Here is a 25078-nt window from a genome sequence, read left to right as displayed (position 1 = left end):
ATTAAAGCAAAGACATTGAACTTTGATGATGAACAGTCCAAACCCCCTTTTCCCTTTTACTCTGCTTGACTAATATGTAACAGGGTAATGCCACAACTAAATTCAACAGGAATCAAAAATAGATTTCATGTTTCTGAGGTGATCAATGCAGTAATATTTTTATATATAAAACCCTGAAACAGTTATTCTACTGATTACAAAGAGTTTGAGACTTTATACTTTAGGGTACAAGTCACTTATTAAAGGAAATAATTCTATTAAAAATATGTTGTATAAAACCTCATAGATTTTAATTATTTTTTTATTTTATTTCTTTTCTTGAAGAAGAAATGGAGTTTAAAACTCTTCATTTTTTGATACAGGCTACTAATTTTAGATTTCTCCTCTGCTGCAATATTTCTAAGATTCTGTGCCCTTATAATGAGGACTTTGAATTTAATCTTTTGTTGTGGTAGCATCAAGTATTTGTAGACTTAGTGCTTTGAATATGTTTGAAATTGATTTATGCTTTTTTTCTGACTGTTTTTAAGATGGAAAGCAAAAGTCGTTCTGATTTATCAGAACTCAGAGTAGGACAAAGTACTATCGAAGATATAATGTCAAGAGCTTATGACAGTTTTGATATCCAGCTCAGTAGTATACAGTTACTGTACAGCAAACATGGTAAGTATTCATGAAAGTAGTTTTTCTCTGTATGAGTAAAAATATTTTGGTGGTTCATGTGCCTTTTATATTTTTAACTGAAGTAGTGGAGAATCTTTGGAACATAGTTCTTGTTCTAAACTCAGTCCTATGAACATGTTATGAATTTCCAAAACATACCTTTAGGCCTTAAATTCCAACCTTAGCTTTTGCTAAATCCCTTATTTGTGAAGGCATCTCATTTGATTCGTTGCATAATAAATATAAGAGTGTAATTTATTTATGGTATTTTCCTTCAGTGCCTTTTCCTTGCTTCCCTCCAAATTTAAAGCAGAATCCATGAGTAGTTTTGGGTTTGATCATTTTGTGAGGGTAAAGAAAGGGTCAGAATCCCTTAATGAAGGAAACTTTTACTAGTATTTTGGGAACTAACAATATACAAAGAGTCAGAACCAGAGAAGTCTTAAGCATATAATTCTTAACCCTCTGGTTCCAGAGGGGAATCCAGAGCCTAAACTCCCAGTACCATGCATGTTAAGAATTGGGACCTTAGCAGTCTGCAGCACAGATGGGGTAGCTGTTTAGATGTGAACGGTAGAAATTATTAAGCAGTCTTTTACGTCTGAAGTTCAGATCTTGTATTATATGTATATGTGTTGATAGAGCTGTAAACAAGATCGTGTCACCCGAATTTTCAGCCATATATACTAATTAATATCAGATACTTTAATTCTGTGATATGTGTAATGAGAAGGAATCTCAGTGTTTAAAACATAGGTTTTCTTTGCTCTTCTAGATGAGAACTGGCAAGAGGCTCGGAAGCTGAAATATTCATCTCAACATATCTTGCAGCCCTTGGATGTAAAAGTGGAATTTAGCAGGGCTATGGTTGTTACAGATGCAAGAATGCCCAAGTATGTGGTTTTTTCCTATTTTGAAATTTTATGGTAAATGACTTTTTTAGGGGGAAAAAAAGAAAAAATCAAGGATCTAATTATACTTGTGCTATTTTACATTGGCCATGTGTGAATCTTGGAAGTAAAATACCTTAATTGAGAAAAATAGAGAATAAACCCAAGAAGCTGCCAGATATTGAAGAGGTGATAGAATGTCACGTTGTTACAAAAATAAGTATGTATAATATATTTAAAGATTTTTATTAAATATATTAATACCTGTTCTAATTAGGTCTTTCTAATAGCTACATTTCAGTCCTCATTGGAAATACTGAGGAGCAAAAAATCTGAACTTACAAAGTCTCTTTTATAAACATCACAAAATATTCTGAAAAGTAATGTGCTGCCATGCTCCCTCTCTTTCAGTTACTTTATTCATCTTGTTTATTTACCTACTAGAGATCACTTCTTAGGGAAACAGCTCTTAATGCATTGAGTTTGCACTTAGGTTTATTTAGCAAAAAACCTGTTGGTTACGGAAACTGTACTGAATCAGAAGAAAATATATGCTACTATTAATGATGGAACTTTGATGTTAAACATCATGGAGTCAAAGTGGCAAAGATTAACCTTGCACATATTTTGGAAAGTGCATCTTCACTAATGTCCGATAAGGACACTACTACCTAAAAAAAATTTGATCGGTTTTGAAGTACTTGCAGACTAGCACACTAATGCATTATGAGGTAGTTTGGTGTAGTAAGTCATTAATAAGAATCATATTCTTATGCTACAAGTTAGCATATACTTATTTCATTCTTAATGCTGTTGGAAATTCAGGTTTTAGCTAGGCACTTCAGAAAATTAATGGCATAAAAATAGACATAGGCTGTTGCAGAAAATTGTTTAGTAAAATCAGCAAAATCAAAAGGCAGCTTATGAAATTAAAGAATTATGAAGAAGCTAGGATTTGCTTAGTCAGAAAAAAATCCCTAAAAATAATGTACCTCACCAGTGCAGTGTATTGTGAATGCAGATCATTGATTGCATGGTATAATGGTGCCACCTTCTGGAAAGCTGGGAGGCCAGATTCTGAATTTTGATGCTTGACTTTACAAAACATCTTATTCTTTCCCTCCTTACTTTTTCTCTGTTTGGTGGAGAAGGTGAGACAAGGGAAATACAACTCACAGGAATCTGTCTTGTTATGTCAGAAAGTCCAGGGAGCTAAAGTGAGATTTCATTTCTATGGTCATATAACAGAATGTTGTTTTAATGTAGGTTTGTAATTGATGTCTCTCCAAGTTACACTAGTATAACCTGGATTAAGGAGTGTCTGTTCTTAATGAGAACACCTGTTGCAGTATTGTAGTACTACCTGTCTAACTGTCTTGTCTACAAGGTGTGCTTCTCCTTTTGGCAGTTCATGCATCTAGACTGATTATGGGAAAGTTTTCCCTAATGGATATTATTTCTGCACACCGAATTCTCATATAGTCAGTTCCTTCGCAGTAAAAAGTTTCTACCTGTGTCTAGGAACTTGCAAATTTTTCTTCCACTGAGATAGTAATATTTCTTGGAGATCAGCCGCTGCTTCTTTCTGAGTGCCTGCACTGTCTACAACTGTTAGGAATGCCATGGACAGCAGTTTAGTACTAGATAAGTCTATACCACGGTGAGTTACTAATCATAACTAATAGTTTAACCTGCACCAAGAGCAAGTAACCATTTCAAATCTAGCATATTGATACTGTGACTTAACAACACCTGCACTTGTTCATTTGTACCTGGTTCAGTCTCCAAATGCTTTCAGGATGTATTCTGCAGATGGTAGTATAATACTCTAGAGTCATCTACCAGTCTTGAAATGACTGGTACAGCAGCTTTTTACCTGATGGTGCAGAGCTGACCTTTTCTTTAAGGGCTTTTTGCTCTTCCTTCTTGCGTTGAGCTCTTTAAAAGTCTGAAAATTATGAACCTCTGAATAGTATGTGTCAGGTTAAGATAGTTTATGATAAATTTTTACTTTTCGTTATATACCTCCCAAATCAGTTGAAACTAAAAATGTTCTATTTTCTGTTGTTCTCTAGCTTTGACTACTCAAACCCATCAATAGTATCATTATCAATGTAGCTTCAAATGCCAAATCTTTTTTTATCACTGCATAACTTCTTTGTGTTTTTAAGAATGGTCAGTTAATGAAAGTTTATATACAAATGTTCAGGTCCATGTGACCTCTAGATGATATCATGCAAAATGATGAAAATTAACTGATAGCTTTTGTGTCAGGAATAATCCTCTAAACTGTAAATTTTAGTAATTATAGTTGAATAGGGTATTATGCATCAATATTGCTCACATCAGTTACACATATATGAATGTATTTTTAGTATACTTGTAGCTCTTCCTTTATAGTTCAACTTTTATAAGTATACTTGCATATAAAGCCAGCATTATATTTTTCCTGAGCTTTTTTTCATTACTCTTTGGAACTGTGCTAAAGAATAACATAGTTCTGTTGAGAAAGGTGAGTGGAAAAATGTTTGGTTTACAGTAAAAACTAGTACCAAAATTACTTTGTTTACTATAGTACAATTTAATGAATGAGTCCCTTAGTTTAGAGGGCACCTCTTTTACTTGAAGCTATCTATAAAGCAGGTAATTGGTTGTCTGTATTTTTTTGATTCTTTGATGTTTGTACTTCCTTGGGTGACCACTGAATCCAGTTGAATTCCTTGTGATTTTTGTTGTTCAAAACCAATGATGAATTCACCAGGACTTTGTGCTGGCTTTGTTTAGAAAGGCACATTTCTATATTGCTGCCTTGAAGAGAATACTAATTTATGTAATTTTCACTTGTTGAAGACCACTGTATCAAAGGCCTTTCACTGTTAACCTGTATTTTCACCTGCTCATGCTTCCTAACACTTAAAATGGGCTTTTACTGTGTGATCAGATCTGAATATCTACCCTTCTGTCATTACTGAGAATAGGATGCAGTTCTCCTTACAGCTTCTGTCACTTCATATTTGTGGAAGCACTAATATGATTCTGTAGTTTTCTAGCCTGTGCAAGGTTTTTTTAATGTTTGTTTTATCCTGTGATATGGTTCCCCCATTTTCTGAAGGAGGTGTCTGGAAGTCTGTCATCTGTTTTTTGAAGGTGTATGAAGCTAGGATTAGTATACCAATAATTAAGAGTGTCCTTCTATATACTAGTGTGTATTTAAAAAAAAAATAATAAAAATTCAGTTTGAAGGAATGTACTTATTTGCAGCTTTGAGAATGGCATCCTTAACATTTCCTTCTCTCTAAATATGACCAGTCTGAACTTGGAAGAAGTTTCTGTGTGGATTTCCTCATCGATTAAGTACTTAGTTCCTCCATGCCTCAGTCTCTACAAGTTGGGAATAATCGTGTTCCAGATGTTTTCTGAACCTTAAAAGCTTTTGTTAAAAGAGCAGTGGAGTGAGTCTGGGATTATTTGCAGTTATCTGCTTTGTGTTTACTAAGTGCCATCCTTGTAACTGAGTGGGCTGTCCATTGAACAAACATTCATCAAAAATGTCTTAACAATAGGGAGGTTTAAGTGCAATGGAAGTGAGAACTGCTAAGTGTCCTAGATTACTGAAGCACTCAAAGCAGTAGATGGACACGTCCTTTCAGACCTGGCAGCTACACATCTACCCTGCGTTTCTCCATTAAAATAAAAGTATATATAAACAAAAAAGTCTAAATTTCTCTCTGACAGAACTGGAATTAAGAATAAAAGTCAAAAGTAATTGAGAATTAATACCTTAAGAATTTAAGGATGTGAGGAAATTCCTCAATTGTAGAAAAATAGGTACTTACTGTTACACTTTAGCATGTGCAACTTTGTGCTTGGCTTGCTCAGGTATGAGGAGCTGTTTTTTTCCATTTACTCATGTAGTCTCAAAGTTGAAGGTGATTGAAAATTTTGGGGTTTTTGTCTTCCCATCTTCTCCATGTATTATATTTTATATTCCTTTGAAGACTGACCTGTGAGTTAAGCACGGCAAAACTGGGAGGAAGTAGCAGGTCCTGTTCCTTACACTGTATGTGTTAAGCATCTGCTGCTGTCCATTACTGGAGACAGTTGGCTTATTGAACAGACCTCTTTATTTGTTCTAACTAGACGTTGTAATAAAAGCATAATAATGTTCTTGGAGCCAATTTTCTGCTTAATTTTATTCTGCTCACTTCTGTGAGAAACTGGGATGGGTTTTAGGTCTTTAAAAAATCTGCCTACGTTTGAAGTGATTCTGCTTCTTTTTGGCCAAAGCCTATTCAAACAGGCTTAAACTATGTTTTCCTTCTTCAATTTTTGAAGACTGTTATTTTATTCTTTTATGTCCTTTATAGCAATGCCATTTATTCCTTTGTTAAATACCTAGATTACTGCTAAAATCAGCTTAAATGTAAGTAACTTCTAGGAAGTATTTTGTATACTTTGCTTGAAGTTTTGGGCTGTAAACATTGTTATGCAAAAAAAGCCCCCACCTTTTCTTCTGTAAAATACTGTGTAAAGGCTCAGTTATGTGATTTATTACAAGTAATTAAGTTAAATATACAAACAAGAGGGATCAATTTCTGATTGTGAGGACAATATGCTTTATGTAGCCAAATCAGAAGTGGTTATTAGTATTATTTGCAGTCCTGATCCACAAGACATTGTATCAAATGGAATTATAAATTACATTAATAACTGGGTACTTCCTGGTTCAGTAACTCTTCTGTGTGCAACAGAAGTTATATATGTAACTTGCAATGGTTAGATGACTGGTTTTCTGACCAGGAAGAGTTGTGTGGTTTTCAGAAGGAAATGAATGTAAAGTTTGAATGAAATAGTTTTAAGATAACTTTGGTTGTTTACAAAACAGGTTCAAACTGTCTGGACAGCTGCCTTTACTTTCCATCCAAATATCAGACCAGAAGCTGATAAGTATCTTGGAGCTAATTGATAGCATTCCTAAGCCAGAAAGTGCTCCTGCTTCCAGTTCTCCTCCAAAAATAACTGAGGTAAGGTTTTTAAAATACATTTCATTAATAGTTGTCAGAAAAATACATCCTTGCTATTAGCATTGCAGTTTTGAGAGGAACACAAGTGGAGAATAAGCATTTACTTAGTACCTCTTGGAAAAACTTAGCTAATTCTCTAAAGCTGTAGAAACTTTACTTGTCAGTTAGTTTATTGTGATCCTTAGCCAATAATTATGAGATAGTTGTCTGGTGGTTGAATTTAAAATAAAAAACTCCCCAAACCTTTACTACTTTGGGAATAGCTTTGTAGTTCATATTAATCCTGATTAACAAACATATTCACTTTTGTTGAGGATTAGTTTAATTATACCTTTAAATTTACACATGTATCAGAGTGCTGCAGAGTTTGGGTTCAGCTATTTTGTTTAGCGAAGAAAAGGGAATTTTTAAAGTTGAAGTAGCCAGATGGGAGTTTAACATTCAAAAACAAAACAAAAAATATCCACTATTTGTGGCTAATGTTGGCTAAATAGTGCCTGCCTGGCAGAAGTGGCAGCTTTATTTCGGCACACTTCACTGCTCTTCCCAGCTTTTCTTTATTCAGTTATACAACACACCTGACTGGGCTGCAGTTCTGCCTTGCATTTCTAAGGTTTAGGAGTGTGAAGTGCGTTTTCTCCTTAATTCCCCACCCCTTTTCCTTAGTGAAAATGGTTCAGGTCACTGTTTTATGATTTCCTCAGGAGAGAGGATTGCCATTTTCTTGTTATTATTCCTGAAGAGTATGTTTTACCTTTAGCTATGAGCTGTTCTTAACAAAATTAGGAAATTAACTCTGAATTGCTGATTGTTAACAACACTCTAATCTGCGTGATCTGGCTATATTTTATGTATCTTTAAGGCATTTCTATCATTTGAACGTATGTGAAATCTCAAGGTTAAAGACAAAATTGGGCTATTCATTTTTCTGTGATTTGTAAATAGTTCTATTTACTTGTTTATTTAATCTTTTGTGTACTTGATTCTAAAGGAATAATGGTAATCCGTGTATTTTGGTTTTTTTATGATTACTTAATAATTACCTTTTCCTCTTTATACAAATTATTCTGCCCTGTTCCTGATGGCTGTTGCTGCAGTGTTGGCGGTGTTTTCTGTGGGTTATTTTAGCATAATATTTAACTATAAATGCATGCAACTAGACATGCCTACTTATTGAAGGTATATATAAAGTGAAGATTGTTTCCCTTTTAACATGTAGTTCCTGCCATCTCTTTAGTGATGATGTTAAAATTCTAGCTAGTTCTGACCTACTCTTTCACTCCTCATATACTAATAATATCCACAGCTAAAAGCTGCCCTAGTCTCTGTTGTTTTGTGCAACTAATCACAGACAAGCTTTCTTTAAGGGTAAGTGATGGGATTTTAGTTTAATGTAAATAAAATGTGCATGTATAAGGTGATTATCCTGTACTTTATAACATTGCTTATACTTGAATTTAATTATAGAATTCAACTATTACATTTAAAATCCTTTAAGTGACTTTGTGCTTGGTATTACCTGTACTTTACTTGTGATGTAAAGATGAGGTAAGGAAAGACTATTAAGCCAGTGTGAATGTATTTGTATTATATGCAGCATCCATATTAAGACCTATGGTTAAACCTGCCTACTCAAGCTTGCATCTACTGCAGAGCTTGACAGACTCTATTTCTTGTTATTAAATGAAGTTAATTGAATGGATTTGCTGCTTTGGTGGTGGCAGATATACTGCCATGCTTTCATCCTTGTAGCTGAAATAATTTGTTGCCATCACTTCACTTCTGAAACGAAAAGGATGTGAAATCCTTTTTCAGGGCTCTGCATGTGAACTTAGTTCCTTACATTTTGAGTTTGTGGAGGAATTGTTCTTGGGCTGTGATAACAGAAGACTCTTCAGAACAGATCCTTCTAGGTTTTTGCACCCTGCACTTTCTTGTACTTCAGTACAAGAAGGCTGTCCACTTAAGTGTAGAAGGCTTTATTTCTTATGGTTTGGTACTGTGAAGTCAAATCTCACAGTTTCTTCTGCTTGTCTTAGAATGTGAAAGTGTTAGAGATGACACACTTTCACAGTTACAAGACTCTTAGAGACTTGGTGTATCTATCACTCTTAGACTTGGATATATTCAGTAAGGTCAAATTATGTAGGCTGGAGACTGAGAAGAAAGACTGTTGAAATGTTAAGAGTGAGATGAGAAATGGAGCCTTGGAAACAACATGCAAAGATGAATGTTTGTTGCCATAACACTTAGATCTCTGTAAGATACTGTGAGTGAGTGAATAATTGTCTGAGACTGGGCTTTGAAAATAGCAGTAGCGGGGGGGAAAACCACCCTACCTTTGTCTGTGCAGTCCAGAGCCAGAGGCACCCCAAGAAGAATAGGGACACAGACAATGCACATACTCCTTACTTTAGTATTCTGTGCAAGGCACACGTATACTAGATACGCATGTGAAACATGCAGATGAGAATTCTTTACAAACTCAAACCACTGAGACTGCTTTCTGACCTTGATGGGAAATCTGTCTTTGGTGAATAAACCTTTTGGTTACCTTCAAAAAGAGAATTTAATTCTGTCATATATGATACCACATGGAGTGAGGATTCTTGTCCTTTTGTCCACTCTAGTGGCAAAATAGTGACATTTCACACGTTTTTAGTTACTTATCTGGGTTGTGCGTAACTGCATCTGACAATTAAAGACTACTAGCATCTGTTTTCTAGATACATGAAGAAATGAGATTTAACAAGGCTAAGTGCTGTGTCCTGCACTTGGGTCACAACAAGCCCGTGCAAAGCTACAGGCTTGGGGAAGACTTGGTGGAAAACTGCCTGTTGGAAAAAGACCTGGTGGTATTGGTCAACAGCCGGCTGAACATGAGCCAGCAGTGTGCCCAAGAAGGCCAGACAGCATCCTGGCTTGTATCAGAAATAGTGTGGCCAGCAGGAGCAGGGAGGTGATTGTTGCCCCGTACTCAGCACTGACGAGGCCACACCTCGAGTCCTGTGTTCAGGTTTGGGCCCCTCACTACAGGAAGGACATTGAGGTGCTGGAGCGTGTCCAGAGAAGGGCAACGAAGCTGGTGAAGAGTCTAGAGCACAAGACTTATGAGGAGCAGCTGAGGGAACTGCGGTTATTTAGCCTGGAAAAGAGGAGGCTGAGGGGAGTCCACCTTATCACTCTACAACTACCTAAAAGGGGGTTGTAGTGAGGTGGGTGCTGGTCTCTTCTCCCAAGTAACAAGTGATAGGACGAGAGGGAACAGCCTCAAGTTGTGCCAGGGGAGGTTTAGACTGGATATTAGGAAAAATGTCTTTACCAAAAGGATTGTCAAGCATTGGAACAGGCTGCCCGGTGAAGTGGTTGAGTGATCATCTCTGGAGGTATTTAAAAGACATGTAGATGTAGCGCCTAGGGACATGGTTTAGTGGTGGACTTGGCAGTGTTAGCTTAATGGTTGGATTTGATGATCTTGTGGGTCTTTTCCAACCTAAATGATTCCACGATCTATGAAATTTAGAAACATTTCTGTCTGCTCTAATGTTTTCTCTACCTCTTTTTTCTTCTTTTTCCCACCTGGCACTATTATTGTGTGATTTTTATAAAAAACAGTTTATCTTTTACACTTCTCTGAAGTTGCCATACTGTAGTCCTGTGAGGGAGTAGGTTTTGTCTTTCCTGGGTTTTCATATGATGTGCTGTTTCTGTCCATCTTTTGATCTGTGAAGTTGGATGTTTGAACCTCTTCGTTGTGTTTTCCTGATATATTCTCACTGTAGTAGATGAATGTGCAGTACCTGCTGCTTCTACCTGATTTAGGCCTCATTTCTCCCCTGCTTTTCATTTTAGTAATGTAAGTGTTTAACTGTATTGACTTGTGCTTTAAATAAGACCAATTTCCTTAAGTTGTAAAACTTCCATGCAGCATATGTGCATGCAATAGCATGACCAATGAATTCAAGCAAAAAATTTTATGGTATCTCTTGTTTCAGGCTGCAATATCGCCTGTGCTCTCAGCACCACATTTATCACAAGGCGTGTTTCCTGTTTTGGATCTGCATTCATTTGCTGAGTCAGGTAATATGATCTATTTTAAAGTCTGATTTAATAAACAGATCAAGCCAAGTTTTTGAGTTCATTGAATTAATGTGTTTCTTTTGGAGTAAGTGACTATTTGTGGCTTTGTTTCAAGTTCTTGAAGGTTGAGTAGCATTATATTCTGTGCAGCTTATTATAATTCACACTGTACAAAATATTCGACTATTTTCAGATAGCAATAAAATTCTGTATGCTTGTTCTTGCCATTCCCTTTCTGAACACAAAGCAGTAAAATGTTTGTTTGGTAGGATGGGTTTGTTTATTTCTGTCTTTGCATATGTTACTACAAATCTCTATTTAGAACATCTGAAGTAGTATGTATGTCACTTTTTGCTTCAGTATGTACTTAGTCCTCTGGTTTTGATTATTTTCTTCTGGTGAAGGATTTCTCTCCTACTTAGCTGGATTTATTTAAATTACAAAATGCTGAAACGATGACTGTTAGGAATGACTGTGTTTTTATAAACAAGCATCATTTTGACTTCTACAGGATCAAACAGAAGATTGGCTGTGGAGAAACTGGTCATGTTTAATACTGTCTTGCTGTTCAAACAGCTTAGCTATATTGTAACATTCCATCTAGTAGTTATGTTTGAAAAATAATCAGATATATCAGTGTTATTTCAGTGTCAATCACCTTTGTCATGCCAAAACACTCAACTGCAGAAACAGAGGACAATACTTTTTCTCCTCTCTCAAGTTAATGTTATATGTGGTTTGCAAACACTAGCAAAATTATCAGCACAGTTAGTTTTTATGTCTACTTTATCACTTTAAATTCAGTGTGTGTACAGTATGTATAGAAATATGTATCTGTGCATCTTCATCTATTTTTTGTGTGAGTGCCTTTAAGTGCCCAAAGGTAGAGAGAAAGTTTATTTCAATTCTTAAAAATTAGGGTGAGATGAGAGAGAATACTGGCAACAATTAGAGAAAGTAATGACTAGATTTAGATCAAATCAAGTCTTTTTTTTTTTTTAAATTTATACTATACATACAGCTGTGCAATCACTTTAAGTGATTCATATTATTTCTCTATCTTCACCCCCTAGATTCAAGGGTGCTTTTCAGCCTTAGAAAATATCTGTTAATGTCATTTGTTCAATTTTGTCAGAATTTTGTACATTTAAGTTTTTGTACATGTAGACATAAAATTGTAGGTCACGGTACTGCAAAATATTGGCTGTCTAAAATGTGTATGTAATGTTGTTGTGAATTAATCCTTAGAATCAGAAGAAGAATTTTATGATGCTCTAAGCAGTCCTGTGGAAGACATGCCATTTTTTGAAGCCCCATCTGGTTCCCTGAAGCGAGCTAGCAGTACAAGGCAAAAAAAACTACGTAAACAAGAGTCTTTGAAAAATATGACAGAATTCCAGCTAAGATTTGAAGTAGCTGAGGTAAAGTTACTTTTTTTGTTTGTTTCTCTGAAGCACATCTGAACTGTAATTTTTCCCTGTTTGTTGTGCTCATGAATCCATGTCTGCAGAAGTATTGATTCCCCATTTCTTGCTGAAACAATTTTGTAGAGATTTTTCCCAAGCCACAGTTGTGCTTCTGCATCCTTGTCATCACTGAAATGCTTTGATTTATCCACTTTATTTCCCAGCTAATTTTATCACTGAATTTCCTTTACCTAACTATCGCTCAAAAATCACATTATGTATTTGTTTTGGCTTAAGATGTAGCTTTTGACATCTCTTTTTCCAGATACTGCTGTGGTCACTGGGAAAACTTCATTAATGTTTTATCTTGTGACACACCCCCTATTTTTCTGCTCCAGTTTTTCACAGACTGTTGGCCTGTAACATGTTCACTGTAGGGTGTTTTATATGTTGTTCTTGCTGCTTCAGACTCGAGGTGGAGGAAGAGTATTTTACACAAAACCAGACACTTTCTAACTGCATCAGTTTGTCTAGCAAAAGAGATGGCCTCTTACCACTATCATTACGTTTATCATTAGACCATCATGGCTATGACAGTGTTATTGCTGCTGCTCACTGTATAACTTTACAAATAAACCATACAAATTCATTTAACTTTACAAATTATGTTTTAGAGTAGGGCTTACAGAATGGCTTCAACACATCATAACTAGCTTGCAACATATCTTACCTTACAGAAAATACATAAACAAATAAAATTGAAATTTACAGAATTTTGTGCGATTACAAGACCTTGTTTAAGATCTACTAGTCTAAAGATAGATGCTGTATTTTACATTATTCTCTAATAGAAACTATCCTACAATCTATAAGAAAAAATTACGATTGAGAATCTATGAAGAATCGCCTTCTGTTGGCTTTATTATTGAGTTTGGGTTTGATTTTCCCTATTTATAGAGGGCATTATGTGGAAAGGAAGAGTACATATCTTTGTTTTGCTTTGGTTGTGAAAGACAGATAACCACAGCTCAGCCAGGTATTTATTTAACATCATCTTTGTCATTCATGGGTGAAAAAGTAGGAAATCCTCTCACCTGATGTTCAGCTTGGGAATCTAACTGTTACCAAGAGAGTTCAAAGAAATTCCAGTGAAAGCAGTAAACTCTTTATGTTGACTGAAAATACAGTTTTGACTGAGTTGAACATTACTAGATGCTTTACAGAGCTGTTTTAAAAAATAAATTAGTTCATGTAAGTGTCACTTTGATATTGCATGTGTGCGTGTTTGAAGATTTTGATAAAATAACAAAAAACAGTATTCTAGCAATTTTGCTTCTTGAACTGTGTATTTTATTCAAGGCATTTGCTATATAAAGTTAAATGATCAATACATATTAACTAGTAAAATGTATGTAAATATATAATACTGTGTAAAAATTGAGAGGATAATCCACTACTTTTTTTTCTGGTTTTTTTTGTTTGTTTGTGGTTTTTTAGGTCTTAATTAAATTATGCCGTCTTACTGGTAATACTGAGACACCTGTGCTGAAGCTTGATATTGTAGGGTTAGGCACTGAACTTAAATTAAGAACATTTGACATGACTGCAAATGCTTTCCTTCGTGAAGTTTGTCTGCTGTGCCCAGAGTATATGGGTAAGTAATTATAGTCTGTTAAAAGAATTATTCACAAATAACACTGAATTTGTCTTCAAAAAGCCTTAGGGCTTTCTTTTGTCAGCTGAGGAAGATTTGCTTCCTAAAATAAATTGTGGGGGAGGGGAGGGAAAAGTAATTCAGGAGATCATTGTTTTAGTAATGCTTTGGTGAATATGTTCTAGTTCTGATGATTTTAGTAGAGACACCTAAGTATTTTAGGTGCAGAAGAGGTTTTGTGATTAAAAAGTAATGATAGCTAGTAGCCTAGTTTGTAGGCTACGGATGATTAAAAGAGTTGTAGAAAACTTGTCAATTTTTATTCTTAAAAAAAAACCCTAATATTTTTTATTTTTTTTTTAAGATGATAATGACAAGCCAGTTTACATAATTACTACTTTGGATAATGTAGAAGATGATCTTCTAACTCTGGAGTACATAAAGGTAAGAAAAGAGAAGACTTTGCTTTTGAATTCTAAGCCAATCATAAACAGTACGGTAGTGTTGAGCAATTGTTGAAGGTTTTTTCTTTCTTATTCATTCCCTCACATACTGAGTGTTACGTGCAAAGTCTGTCTGCTCCCTAAACAGATTCACTTATACATCTTAAATTGTAGTGTTTTTTGAAATAATTTCTCTCTAATGAAATTGGCAAACTTCTGATTTGTTTGTTTGTTTTATGGCACTTTTGGTGGAATAGGCTGATATTAATGGACCGGAACTGAAAACAGCCTATCAGAATGTTCTACAGAAAATAAAGGTATGGTGTCTTTTTTAACATAATTTTCTCATTGTGGGAAGAAAGGCATATTGGATAAATTTAATATGTTCTTTTAGGTGAACTTTTCATCTCTAGATGTGCATTTGCATACTGAAGCTCTGCTGAATGCTATGAACTATTTGAATAATCTTCTACCCAAACAAGAAACTAAAGTTGCAGAAGAACCGGTCCATGAAAAAATAGAGGAGAAGAAGGATGTTCTTAAGAAATTAAGTAAGTGTTTTTATTCCCCCCCCGCCTTTTTTCATTCTTCTCTCTTCACTTATTTAAGTAATGAAGAAAACAGACATTTTCTATTTTTGTAAGCCCGTCAATGGCTTTTGAAATGAGAAATTTTGTTTACTGTATATTTGCTTACCCACTTCATAGCCTTTTTTAATTTCAGTGGCAATAAGAACGTTAGCCATCAGAGTATATGAAGTAGCAAGGGTATACTCTTGTTCCCTGGCTGGGAGTGTGTAGGTGAGGAATAACTGTATAATTAGGCAAGGTAGATGCTGCTGCTGTTGACATTTCCTGAGGTAGAAATACTAAACATGTTTTTTGAATATATGTGTTCAAATTCACTTAGTTATGATAATCTACATTGAATGCTGACTTACTGGCAGTGATTATATTCCTAATGGTGTTGGCCCGTATAATGAGAAAAGTATCTTTGCATTATAGCATTTGTGTGGAAAAGGTGCTTATAAAAAGTAAGGAAATAAAAAAAAAAAATTATGGGTTAGTAAATCTAGCATGAAGGTGAAAACTTTCTGTGATAAGTTTATTAAATATATTCTAGACACTTCTGTGCTTTCCAAATAATAGCATAATTACCATTTTTCTCTTAACTCCTCAGTGAAATAACTTTGTACACTATTTTTCTCCCCATTGTCAAAATATTTTTGTTGGTTTAGGTTTGCAACCTGCAGATAGGTACTAATTTAGCAATTTATTGATTTGTAGATGTTGGCTGTAGACATTAGTGCATAATATATATGCTACTGCATTTAATAAGCTCCAGGACATTTTGGTTACTAGTGATCTACTGATATACTGAATGGCTAAATTCTGTTTGGCACCAATTTTGTAGGAATAATTTGTTGGAACTGCTGCTTTGGGTTTATGAACTGGCACAGGAATTTGGATTTGCCTTTTAGTGTAATAAATAGGAAGTCGTTGCATGGTGGAAGATGGCTTGAGCATTTTCAGTCTTTTGTTATGAGAAGCTGGTAATAGCATTCATTAATATCAATTACTGTGTTTTTATGGACACAAGTAGAGTATGAATTCCTGTAATTTGAGACAAATCTGGTGAGCCTCCTCATGTTTATCAAAGGTACATGGTACTCTATGGGTATCTGGTTTCTATGTATAAACTTAGGGTTCCTAGCTTTCCTTGGCCTGCAAAAGCATTAGCACCGTTGCATCCTGAAAGGAGTGCAGGCCAGTCAGTTATCCAACAATATTGGTCTGAAGGAATTTTTCTGGTCTAATAAGTTTAATCTTATCTCTTCCCATGTGCTGTTTTATGACATATTGGTCAAGACATACATTTGCTTTGTATTCAAAGCATTGAGTATATACATACACCCCCTTGTCTTTTTTTGTGTCTCTTTTTTTCCTTTTTTTTTGGCGTCTCTTTTTTTCCTTTTTTTTTTTTTTGGGCGTCTCTTTTTTCCTTTTTTTTTTTTTGGGCGTCTCTTTTTTTCCTTTTTTTTTGGGCGTCTCTTTTTTTCCTTTTTTTTCTGGGCGTCTCTTTTTTTCCTTTTTTTTCTGGGATGAATTGAGACTTTTGATTGTCTTACAGTTATTTTATTACCATATACTTGAGGAACATCCATCTCTTGTGAATAACTTGCTTGCTATGCAGTTTTTCATTCGACGACCAAGAATTTGGCAGGTTTGATTTGTTGATAATGTTGTGCAAGAGCAAACAAACAGGTCACCTCCATTTTTTGATCTTGTGTCTGGGAGCTACCTTGAAATGAAAGCTTCTATTAAATGCTCAACATTATGCCAATGGTGTTGACTTCTGCTTTGAGAAGGACTTCTCTGAGATCTTTGCAATCATTGCTTGCTGTTAATTGTAAACCGCTGAGGGTCCAGCTAGTTATTAAAACAGAAAAGAAAACACACACACAAACTATGGTAGAGGGTAATTATCAAGATGATTGTAGTTGAAGTATTGTAATACTTGCTCTGCATTACTGATTTCAGTAGTTCCCCCATATGACTGACCTAGCCAACCCACTGGTACACTGATGAGATCTTTCTGAGGCTGTCTGCATTCACTGATGTTAGTTCTTTCAAGCATTTCAAGTTAAACTTCAGCATTATTTTGGTATCTTTAGCCTGCAAGTATCACATTTGCAACATTTGGTGGTATTTTTTTGAGAATGTTAATTTGTGCTGCCCTTACAAATATATTTCTGTTTGGCAAAACAGAAATATGTTTGAAAGTCTAGTGTATACTCTTATTCCGTGATTAATTCACAGTGTTGCTAAGGGTCGATGATTTTATTATGGGAAGTTGATGAACTAGTAGCCTGATGGTGTTTTTTGAAGAACTTCAGGCAGAAATGGTGCCTGGATTAGGAAAAAAAATTAAAGGTTTTCAGTGCACAGCTTTTCTTGGGATTTGAGTATTTGTTTTCCATATGTACTTAAGTGAAATCAGCTATGTTAATTTTTTAAGCATTGTGGAAGAAAGGTACTTATCATGTCTAGACCCAAACAGGTTATTAAAAAAATGAGATAAAATAAGGTTTTGTAGGCTCTGTTTTGGGCCGGGGGGAGATGGAGGAAGTTGAAAGAAAATATTTGCCTTATGAATGATGAGATGTGCGAAGAGTATTAGTATGCCACACAGGCATTGTCTTTCAGCTGATGATTTTTTATTATTCCATCAGATTGTTAAGAAGCTTAGTTCTTCAGCTTGTTCTTTGAAGGTGTTTTGTAGGTCTCCATTGCATAATAGAACTGAGAAGTAAAATGTAGAATAATTGCTCTGTGAAAAAAATTTCTTCCATTTAACTGTATTATTTAAAAGATTTTTTTCTGTGTGAGATTGTTCTTATTCATGGTGGTTGTTTGATTTCAGTTACACAGGAACATGCTTGGACACTAGATGAATACCATTTGTGTACCTATGATAGTCTGTTAACTTAGAGTTCTGTTCTTTGCCTTACTGAGAGCTGTGGACAGAAGGTTCAGCATTTCTCTAGCTTTGAACCATTTTGCTATGCAGGCAAACAGTGAAGTGTTTGCTGTTTATAGAGTTCTTGGAGACAAAGGATTAAGTTAGTTCCTTATGTATTAACATGTGACAATTCAGACTTTACAGAGCTGAAAAGCTTCATAGGTGATTCTCCTTCCTCCTCCTCCCTCAATCCTATACAACTGTACAAAATAAACTTTGACTGAGGGTAGTTATTGGTTAATTTACTGTGGCTTGTCTTCTATTAGCAACATAGAATAAAATCATCTGACTGAAGCCAATGTATTTATGGAACCATAGCTTGATCATGAGGGTTGAGAGAGCCATAACATACTCACACACAACATTAAAGGTAGTATCTCATCTGAAAAGCTAGCCTGTGGAAAAATGGATTGAATGTTTATTACTTTTAATTTTGCTGCTTTTAGCTTTGTGTATAGATTATCATTTAGGACTCAAAATCCTTGAACACAGGATATGACATTTCTCTTTGTCATTTGAAGTAGCATATAACATTACTTCAGATTTGACTTTCAGAAAAAATGGACTAAGTTATTGGTTGAGTCCACTATCTGTTGACTTCTGTATTTAGCACCATACCTGTAGAGAGTGTTGTGTGGCATCAGTCATGTCTACTCAAAATGAATGGAGATTATTTCTGTTAACATGAAATAGGATATTTTTACTCTCATGCAGTTTTGGGAAAGCCAAAAATGGACTAAATATTTGGACACCTCTGTTCTGAAAGGTACTATACATGTGCTTGTATCTTTTGTAAGTCTTAAGGTTGACCATACTAATTTTGAAAGATACCCACTGTCCCTTCTCTTCAGTGTCTAGTTATATTAATGGTATTTTCATATTTTAAACTTAAGTTTAGAAAATACAGGTGGTGGACATTTAATAAAAAGTCACCTGCCTTATGTAAACAAGACTGTTCATTGCAGATGACTAATGAACAGACCAGATAGAGTATTAATGTAGCTATCATGGTACCGCTAGTTGAGGTAAACTGCTTAGTCCTGAATAACCTATCTCTAATTTTGCATTGTGCTATGTAGATGTATATTAAATGTATTCTTGCAGTTAGTAAAATACTGGTGTTCACAGTTTGTGAAGCACATGAGGACTCTTATATATATAATCCTGTATATAAAATTCCTTTGTGTCATGCTTGCCTGTATGGGTGCAGTGCATTTTGCCAGTGCTGCAGGCTTGGAGCAAACCAGGCTTTGGGGAAGGGATACTAAAATATTACATCTCCTCCCTGAAGAACTGTAATTTTTTTTTTATTTTCTATTTCCTACAGCATCAAAAAAATCAAAGTATGAAGATGTTATTGACCTCAATATCTGTGCAGATTTATCCTGTTTACGTATCTTTATTAGAGAGAAAAAGCATAGAATAGCTGAAATTCACATTGAAGGTAGGAACAAAACTTTAATCACAAAGGCATAAAACCTTATAACCAGAATAGTCTGTAGATTTTGTATGACTTTTTTTTTTTTTTTTAAGGTCTGGATAGCCAAGTGATCATGAAGAAAGCAGCAACAGAAGTGACTGCAAAATTAAAGAACATAATTATTGTGGATTCTGATGAGATGGCATTGTATAAAAAGGTATGCATTTGCATGTATCATTGATTTCTGCATGGAATATAGACGCTAAATTGAACTTACTTTGTGGACTCTACTCTTTAACTATGTTTTTTTAAATAATATTTTATGTATTTGCTGGGAGCATGATTCTCTATAGGCAGACTGATTTTGGCCCCGGAACTGGTGATTGTTAGGCTGGCATTGATTTTGTGCAACTGTGATGCCCAGCTGCTCATTATGCTCCTTATTTTGTTGACTTTAATGGATGAACTTATTCAAGTTGAGCTTCCAACTGAATATTTTCAGCTATTTAAAGGATTTTTATTTTTCATTTATTGTTGAGATATTTGAAGTAAAAATGTCGTAGAAGTGTGAGGTACTACATTCTGTGTTGGAATTCAGTCTTTCTAGCATAACTTTTTACAGCAGAGATACTCTTTTTTCTTCCTAAGGCTCTTTACATCACAGGAAAAGAAGTCTTCAACTTTAGAATGATGTCATATGTGAATGCTACAGATGGCATTGCATATACAAATATGGATGTTGTTGACAATCGTATTTACCTAACTGTTGGGTGTATTCAAGTGGTTTTTGTCAACAAGTTTGTTTCATCTATTTTGGTAAGTTACATTTTCCAGATACTATTCCTTAGCATTAAGATAACATTGTCAGACCTAAAAAAGGATAAAGCATCCCATATGGGGAGGTCCCCATTTGTGTAAGAACTGTTATATACTATTGTAAAAACTTCACTGGGATTGGTGGTTGGGCTATTTACTTTTCTTCTCCATGTATCTGTTACTGTGGAGTGGGTGGCTAAGCAACAGTATTGGCTATTATTGTTAGTAATTTTTTTCCTTAAATTACTTGTGGCAGCTTTTAGATATTAATTGGTTTTGATATTCATTGTTTATAACACTGAAATATAAGTAATAAACCATGGAAATAAATGCCTTTTCCGTAAATTCTGCTAAGTAAATCTACTTGGTCTCCATTTGAGTAAATAAAACATAATTCATACAAGTCATGTTACAAGGTCATAGCTGTTACCATCTGATTTGCCAAATATTTAGTATGGAAATTTATTTTTGACATATATGCATACTTCATATTTGGGGGGAGATTATCTTATTAAAGAATTCAGAAAAAATGCATAGCAAAAATAGTATCTTAAGATGGTAAGTTATTTAAAAACCTATGATTCTTAGTGTTTTTGAAGTAGTGTAATTCTTAATAACATTTCCAAGATCTGTATTCTTTTCCTAGGCTTTTATAAATAACTTCCAAGCTGCCAAGGAAGCTCTTACTGAGGCAACTGTTCAAGCAGCAGAGAAAGCAGCTACGGGTGTAAAAGAGCTAGCAGAACGTAGTTCCCGTTTGGCACTAGATATCAATATTAAAGCACCTGTTGTGATAGTTCCACAGTCAGCAATGTCTGCTAATGTCCTGGTGGCTGATCTTGGTCTAATCACTGTGAAGAACCAATTCTTTATCGCTAAAACAAAAACACGGTATAATCTCCCACCTGTTGTTGATTCTATGACGGTGAAATTGAGTGAACTAAAGTTATACAGGTAATGTAGTGTCAAGATATTTTTTAATTTGTGTAATCCTTTTGGGATACTTCCGTTGGAGAGCTTTGAGAAATTGTTATCAAAATAATTAGTTAATAGTTGGTGGATGATGGATACACTATTATCTTGAAATATAACAGCAAATTAATAAAGATTTTGTAAAAGCTATAAGAATGTATGGTTTAGGAGAAGTAGCAATCTGCACATCTTTAAATAGAAGCAAATGTTTGTTCAGGGAATATTGTAGAATAATAGACTTATACATCATTCACTACTTTGGGACAGGTTATACCCATTTGTAAATGGCTATTTTGATGGGGTTTTTGAGCTACATGTAGCAGGAAAGATATCAAGTCAGACAGCTGTAAAGAAGCGTTTGAAAATGGGCCTTGGTGCAGGGGATTGGGAGGGGGAGAGGGAAGGGAAGGGGATTTTCAAGCACAGTTGAAGAGTACTGAAGAAAGGAGGAATTGCTGTCCAGTGGAGAACACGTAAGAGATCCTAACTTGCCAGGAGTTCATATGCTGCATGCCTGATATGTGCCTGATGTGTCTCCTCCCTGCCAAGACAGATAGACATCTAGTTGGTGGAGTAAGGCTTTAACTAGAGATGATACCAGGAGTAGTATGAAGACTGTTTTACAGTACTAGTCAAAAAGATGAGGAAAAGTTAGAAATGTGTATGTTAGAATGTTAAAGTGAAGCATGTCAAGTTGGGAGTGTTTTGTTTCTATTCACAGATCATGCTATGAGCAGGGTTCACTACAAACTGAAGTACAGTTGCTGCAGCCACTCAATCTGGAAGTAGCTGTTGAACGAAATTTAGCTGCCGCTTGGTATAACGAAGTTCCTGATATTGAAATATCTGGCCGACTCAAGCCTATGAATGTAAGTATTTATTTCTGAAAGCAGCTGCTAAAATATCCGTGGAAGATGGATTTATTTTTTCTGTCCGTAAAAGTCCCAGTTCCTTAGTTATGGTATTGATTTCAAGACATACAGGTAAGTGTTGATTTTGTTGTTTCATAGGAAGAAGAAAGTAAATAGCTTTCTGTTCTAATCTAAGCTCTGTATTTTATCTGTGATACTGCAGGAAGACTTTGTACTATATATTACAGTTGCTAGTTAGAAGTGGGCATGCTGTTACAGCCTTCTTTTACCTGTCAGTATCTTTCAAAGAAGTATTGGAAAAAGTTGGGGTTTTTCCATCTGTTCATTAGCAGCACTATTGCCTGCTGAATTCATAACCATGACAAGCCTGAGTATGAGTTAGTGTATGTGCTCATTTAAATATAACATCAAAAAATATAAAGCTTGTCCGTGTATGAGGAAAACTAATTCACCAAATTTTGAAATAGAACTAGTAGCCATTACTGTAAAGTACCTTGTAACTAAATGCAGATAAGAATTTTGGATGACTCTAAGTCAAACTATATGTCTACAACTTCTAACATTCAATCTCTAAATTATAGCTTTGTAAAGAAAGTTTGTGGACTAAAACAAAATAATGTGTGAATGACTTCTGATTTCTCGAAGTTACTGGAAGGGGTTGTGTGGATTTGAGAAAAACATTTTACTTGGTTCTTTAGTCTCCTAAACAGAGACTCAGACGAGATTACTTTGCTTATCTGTTTATTTGTAACAGATTTTAGTTACCATAAGTTTCATGAACTGAGTTGTTCTGAGTTTAATAATTTTTTTTTAAGCTAATTCTCAGTCAGGAAGATATTACCACAATACTGAGGACACTAAATGAAAATATAGGTGGCAGCCCTGGTGCATCAACTTCTTTACCAGATCCAAAAGATACGACTAGCCATTGTAGTGATATGCATAGTACTTCACAGCATTCTGCAGGTAATGTTTTCTAAAATTACACGTGGCCTGACATTTTTAGGTATTACTGTCAATTTTTTATTTCTGTTGGAATTGCCTTTATGAAAGGATGCCAGATGCAGGGTTTTTTAACAGCATGCCTCTGTTATCTTGACATTGTGGTTTGAGCTATAGCTAACAATAATGATAATGGATAGGAACAACTGGGCCACTGTAGTGAGTTTTGTAGCATGTTGTGTTTTGTAATGTAAGGACTGTCTTGTTCTACTGGCAATAATGCAGTGAGCATCTAAAAGTCTGTCAGCTGGATTTGGTAACATCCCAACTTGGAAAGCTGCTGTGTTACTCTTTTTCCTGTGTATGCTGGTTCTGTTGCTGTTCAGTTTTAGATCTGTTTGTCTTGTCATAATTATGGCATCCCTAAAAGTTGTTCCTATTCAGTTTATTCCTAAAGTGTTCAGCACACACTAAAAAAAGGAAAGTAAGGTTAAGAAAAGAATCTTCTGTTGAACTCTTCTATTAAATGTGAAAAACAGCAAAAACATGTCAAGATGAACAAATGCGGATGAAAGCAAAATTGTATTCTTTGTAACATTCTTGCACACAGTACCATATAACACTAAGGGAAGTTGTGCGTTTATGTCTTAAAGATGGTAAAAATTGCATGTAGAATATGTAAGCAGAGTATTCTATGTTCTCAAACATTGTGTGATTTTGCTGAATGTAATTACAGAGAGCATGATAAATGTATCCTAAGTGTGGATGGATTTACATGTGGTTTTTGTCTTTATAGTCATTAGTGAGGATGTTGGGTTTGGGTTTTGTTGGTTTTTTTTTTCCTTATTTGCTGTCAGGTAATTTTCTTAATACTGAGTGTTTTTTCTAATTTCTGAAAGGTGTAACTGTTGTGACATCAGCTGTGGTGGAATTGCATTCACCTATGAAAATAAAAACAACACTGAAACTGGACTTCAGATTCGACTCTCTGACTTTAGTATTATATAGTCCGAATTCAAAACAGGTAAATATAATTTTGGTTACAAAGAGAAACAAACAGCTTTAAGGTTGCCTAGTGTCCTGGAAATTCTGAACGGGAATAGTTTAATTTATGAGCAGAGAAAGTGATTTCTAGCTGTAGTAATGAACATGATGGAAATGATAAACCGCTATTGTAACTACATCTCATGGCAGATATTACAGGAAGAATAATCAGTGGTAGCACATGATATGTGGTGTCTTCTGTGATCTGACTAAAAATTTGCTGAAAACTTATCTTAGTTTAAAATACAGTTTGGGAAGAAAAAAATGCAGAAGGATGCAACCTATTCTTTAGTTACACACACACATATGTGGACACACATATATAAATGAAATTGTGGAGAGAGATCTTAAATTGCTATTACAGTATGAATGGACTTTTAATCTTCTTGGTTTAAATTTACAAAACTCGTCAGCAAATTTCTCACTAAAAGTTTGGTAATTTTTTATTGTAAACTTGAGGCTGTTGTTTTACATTTTGAACAATTTTCCAGTATCTAGATAAACACTACGTAGTCATAAGAGATAAAACTTAATTTCTTATTTGTTGTCTTTGCATATACTATGTATTTTTAAACAGCAGACAAACCAAAATTGTGTATGAGAATTCTGCTTTCTTTTAAACATAGTTTCTCCCTCTCACTAATGTAAGCTTGCTTGAGCAAGCTGGTAGACTGGTAAAGCTTTGGGTTTTTTCAGTTTTCTCTGTATGTTATTGATTTGTGTTTTCTTTTGAATTACCAGTGGGTTTATTATTAGAAATCTTACGAGTTAGAATAAAGCTGTGTATCACACCTGTGTATTATTTCCATTACCCATAAGGAAATTACAAACATATTTTCATTTGATTCAAACAGGTTACAAATTTGGATCAGAGAGATGATCTTTTGAAGCTTGCAGAGTTTAAGTTAGTTTTGATGTCAGCTGCTGTCAAAATGTTATCAGATGGTTCAATGAATGCTTCAGTCAAGCTGGCAAACTGTACCTTAGATGATAAAAGACGGTCAATCCAGAAGGCTACACCAAGGTCTGTATTTTGACATAACTACTGTTTATTGGAGTTTGACAAAAAGTTCCAAATGTTCCCATTTTAGTGTTCTGTTAAAACTGCAATTGTTTTGGTGTAGGTGGTTCTTAAAGTACATGTTACTGTAGACTTGTGTGTCTTGCCTTTTGTTCCACATGTTGTTTGAGAGAAATGCTAGAAATAAACTTTAAATATGAAATAAAACAAACTTTAAATATGAAATTAATAAATTCATATAGAAGCAAATTTAACTTTCAGCTTTAACAAAATGCTGGCTAAGTAAGACTAAGATTTATTTTTTTTCAT

At 34.8% G+C, this 25078-nt stretch overlaps 1 protein-coding gene across 4 annotated transcripts in view; it reads left to right on the top strand.

Annotated features, from left to right (window-relative positions):
* VPS13A (vacuolar protein sorting 13 homolog A) overlaps positions 1–25078 on the top strand; it is a 109255-nt gene that overhangs the window by 30179 nt on the left and 53998 nt on the right. For all 4 annotated transcript variants that reach the window (XM_049796058.1, XM_049796057.1, XM_049796056.1 and 1 more), the window contains exons 21-37: positions 531–663; positions 1439–1556; positions 6439–6577; positions 10573–10657; positions 11906–12078; positions 13561–13717; positions 14082–14161; positions 14418–14477; positions 14555–14711; positions 19010–19126; positions 19216–19319; positions 19751–19918; positions 20565–20872; positions 21612–21759; positions 22578–22728; positions 23604–23728; positions 24603–24772. In XM_049796058.1, coding sequence (XP_049652015.1) covers positions 531–663; positions 1439–1556; positions 6439–6577; positions 10573–10657; positions 11906–12078; positions 13561–13717; positions 14082–14161; positions 14418–14477; positions 14555–14711; positions 19010–19126; positions 19216–19319; positions 19751–19918; positions 20565–20872; positions 21612–21759; positions 22578–22728; positions 23604–23728; positions 24603–24772 — 2393 coding nt within the window. The remainder of the gene's footprint in view (positions 1–530; positions 664–1438; positions 1557–6438; positions 6578–10572; positions 10658–11905; positions 12079–13560; positions 13718–14081; positions 14162–14417; positions 14478–14554; positions 14712–19009; positions 19127–19215; positions 19320–19750; positions 19919–20564; positions 20873–21611; positions 21760–22577; positions 22729–23603; positions 23729–24602; positions 24773–25078) is intronic.

The sequence above is a fragment of the Accipiter gentilis genome, chromosome Z, assembly GCF_929443795.1.
Source record: "Accipiter gentilis chromosome Z, bAccGen1.1, whole genome shotgun sequence".
NCBI lineage: Eukaryota > Metazoa > Chordata > Aves > Accipitriformes > Accipitridae > Astur > Astur gentilis.
Note: the sequence above shows the minus strand (reverse complement) of the source record. Positions and strands in the feature narration are given on the sequence as shown.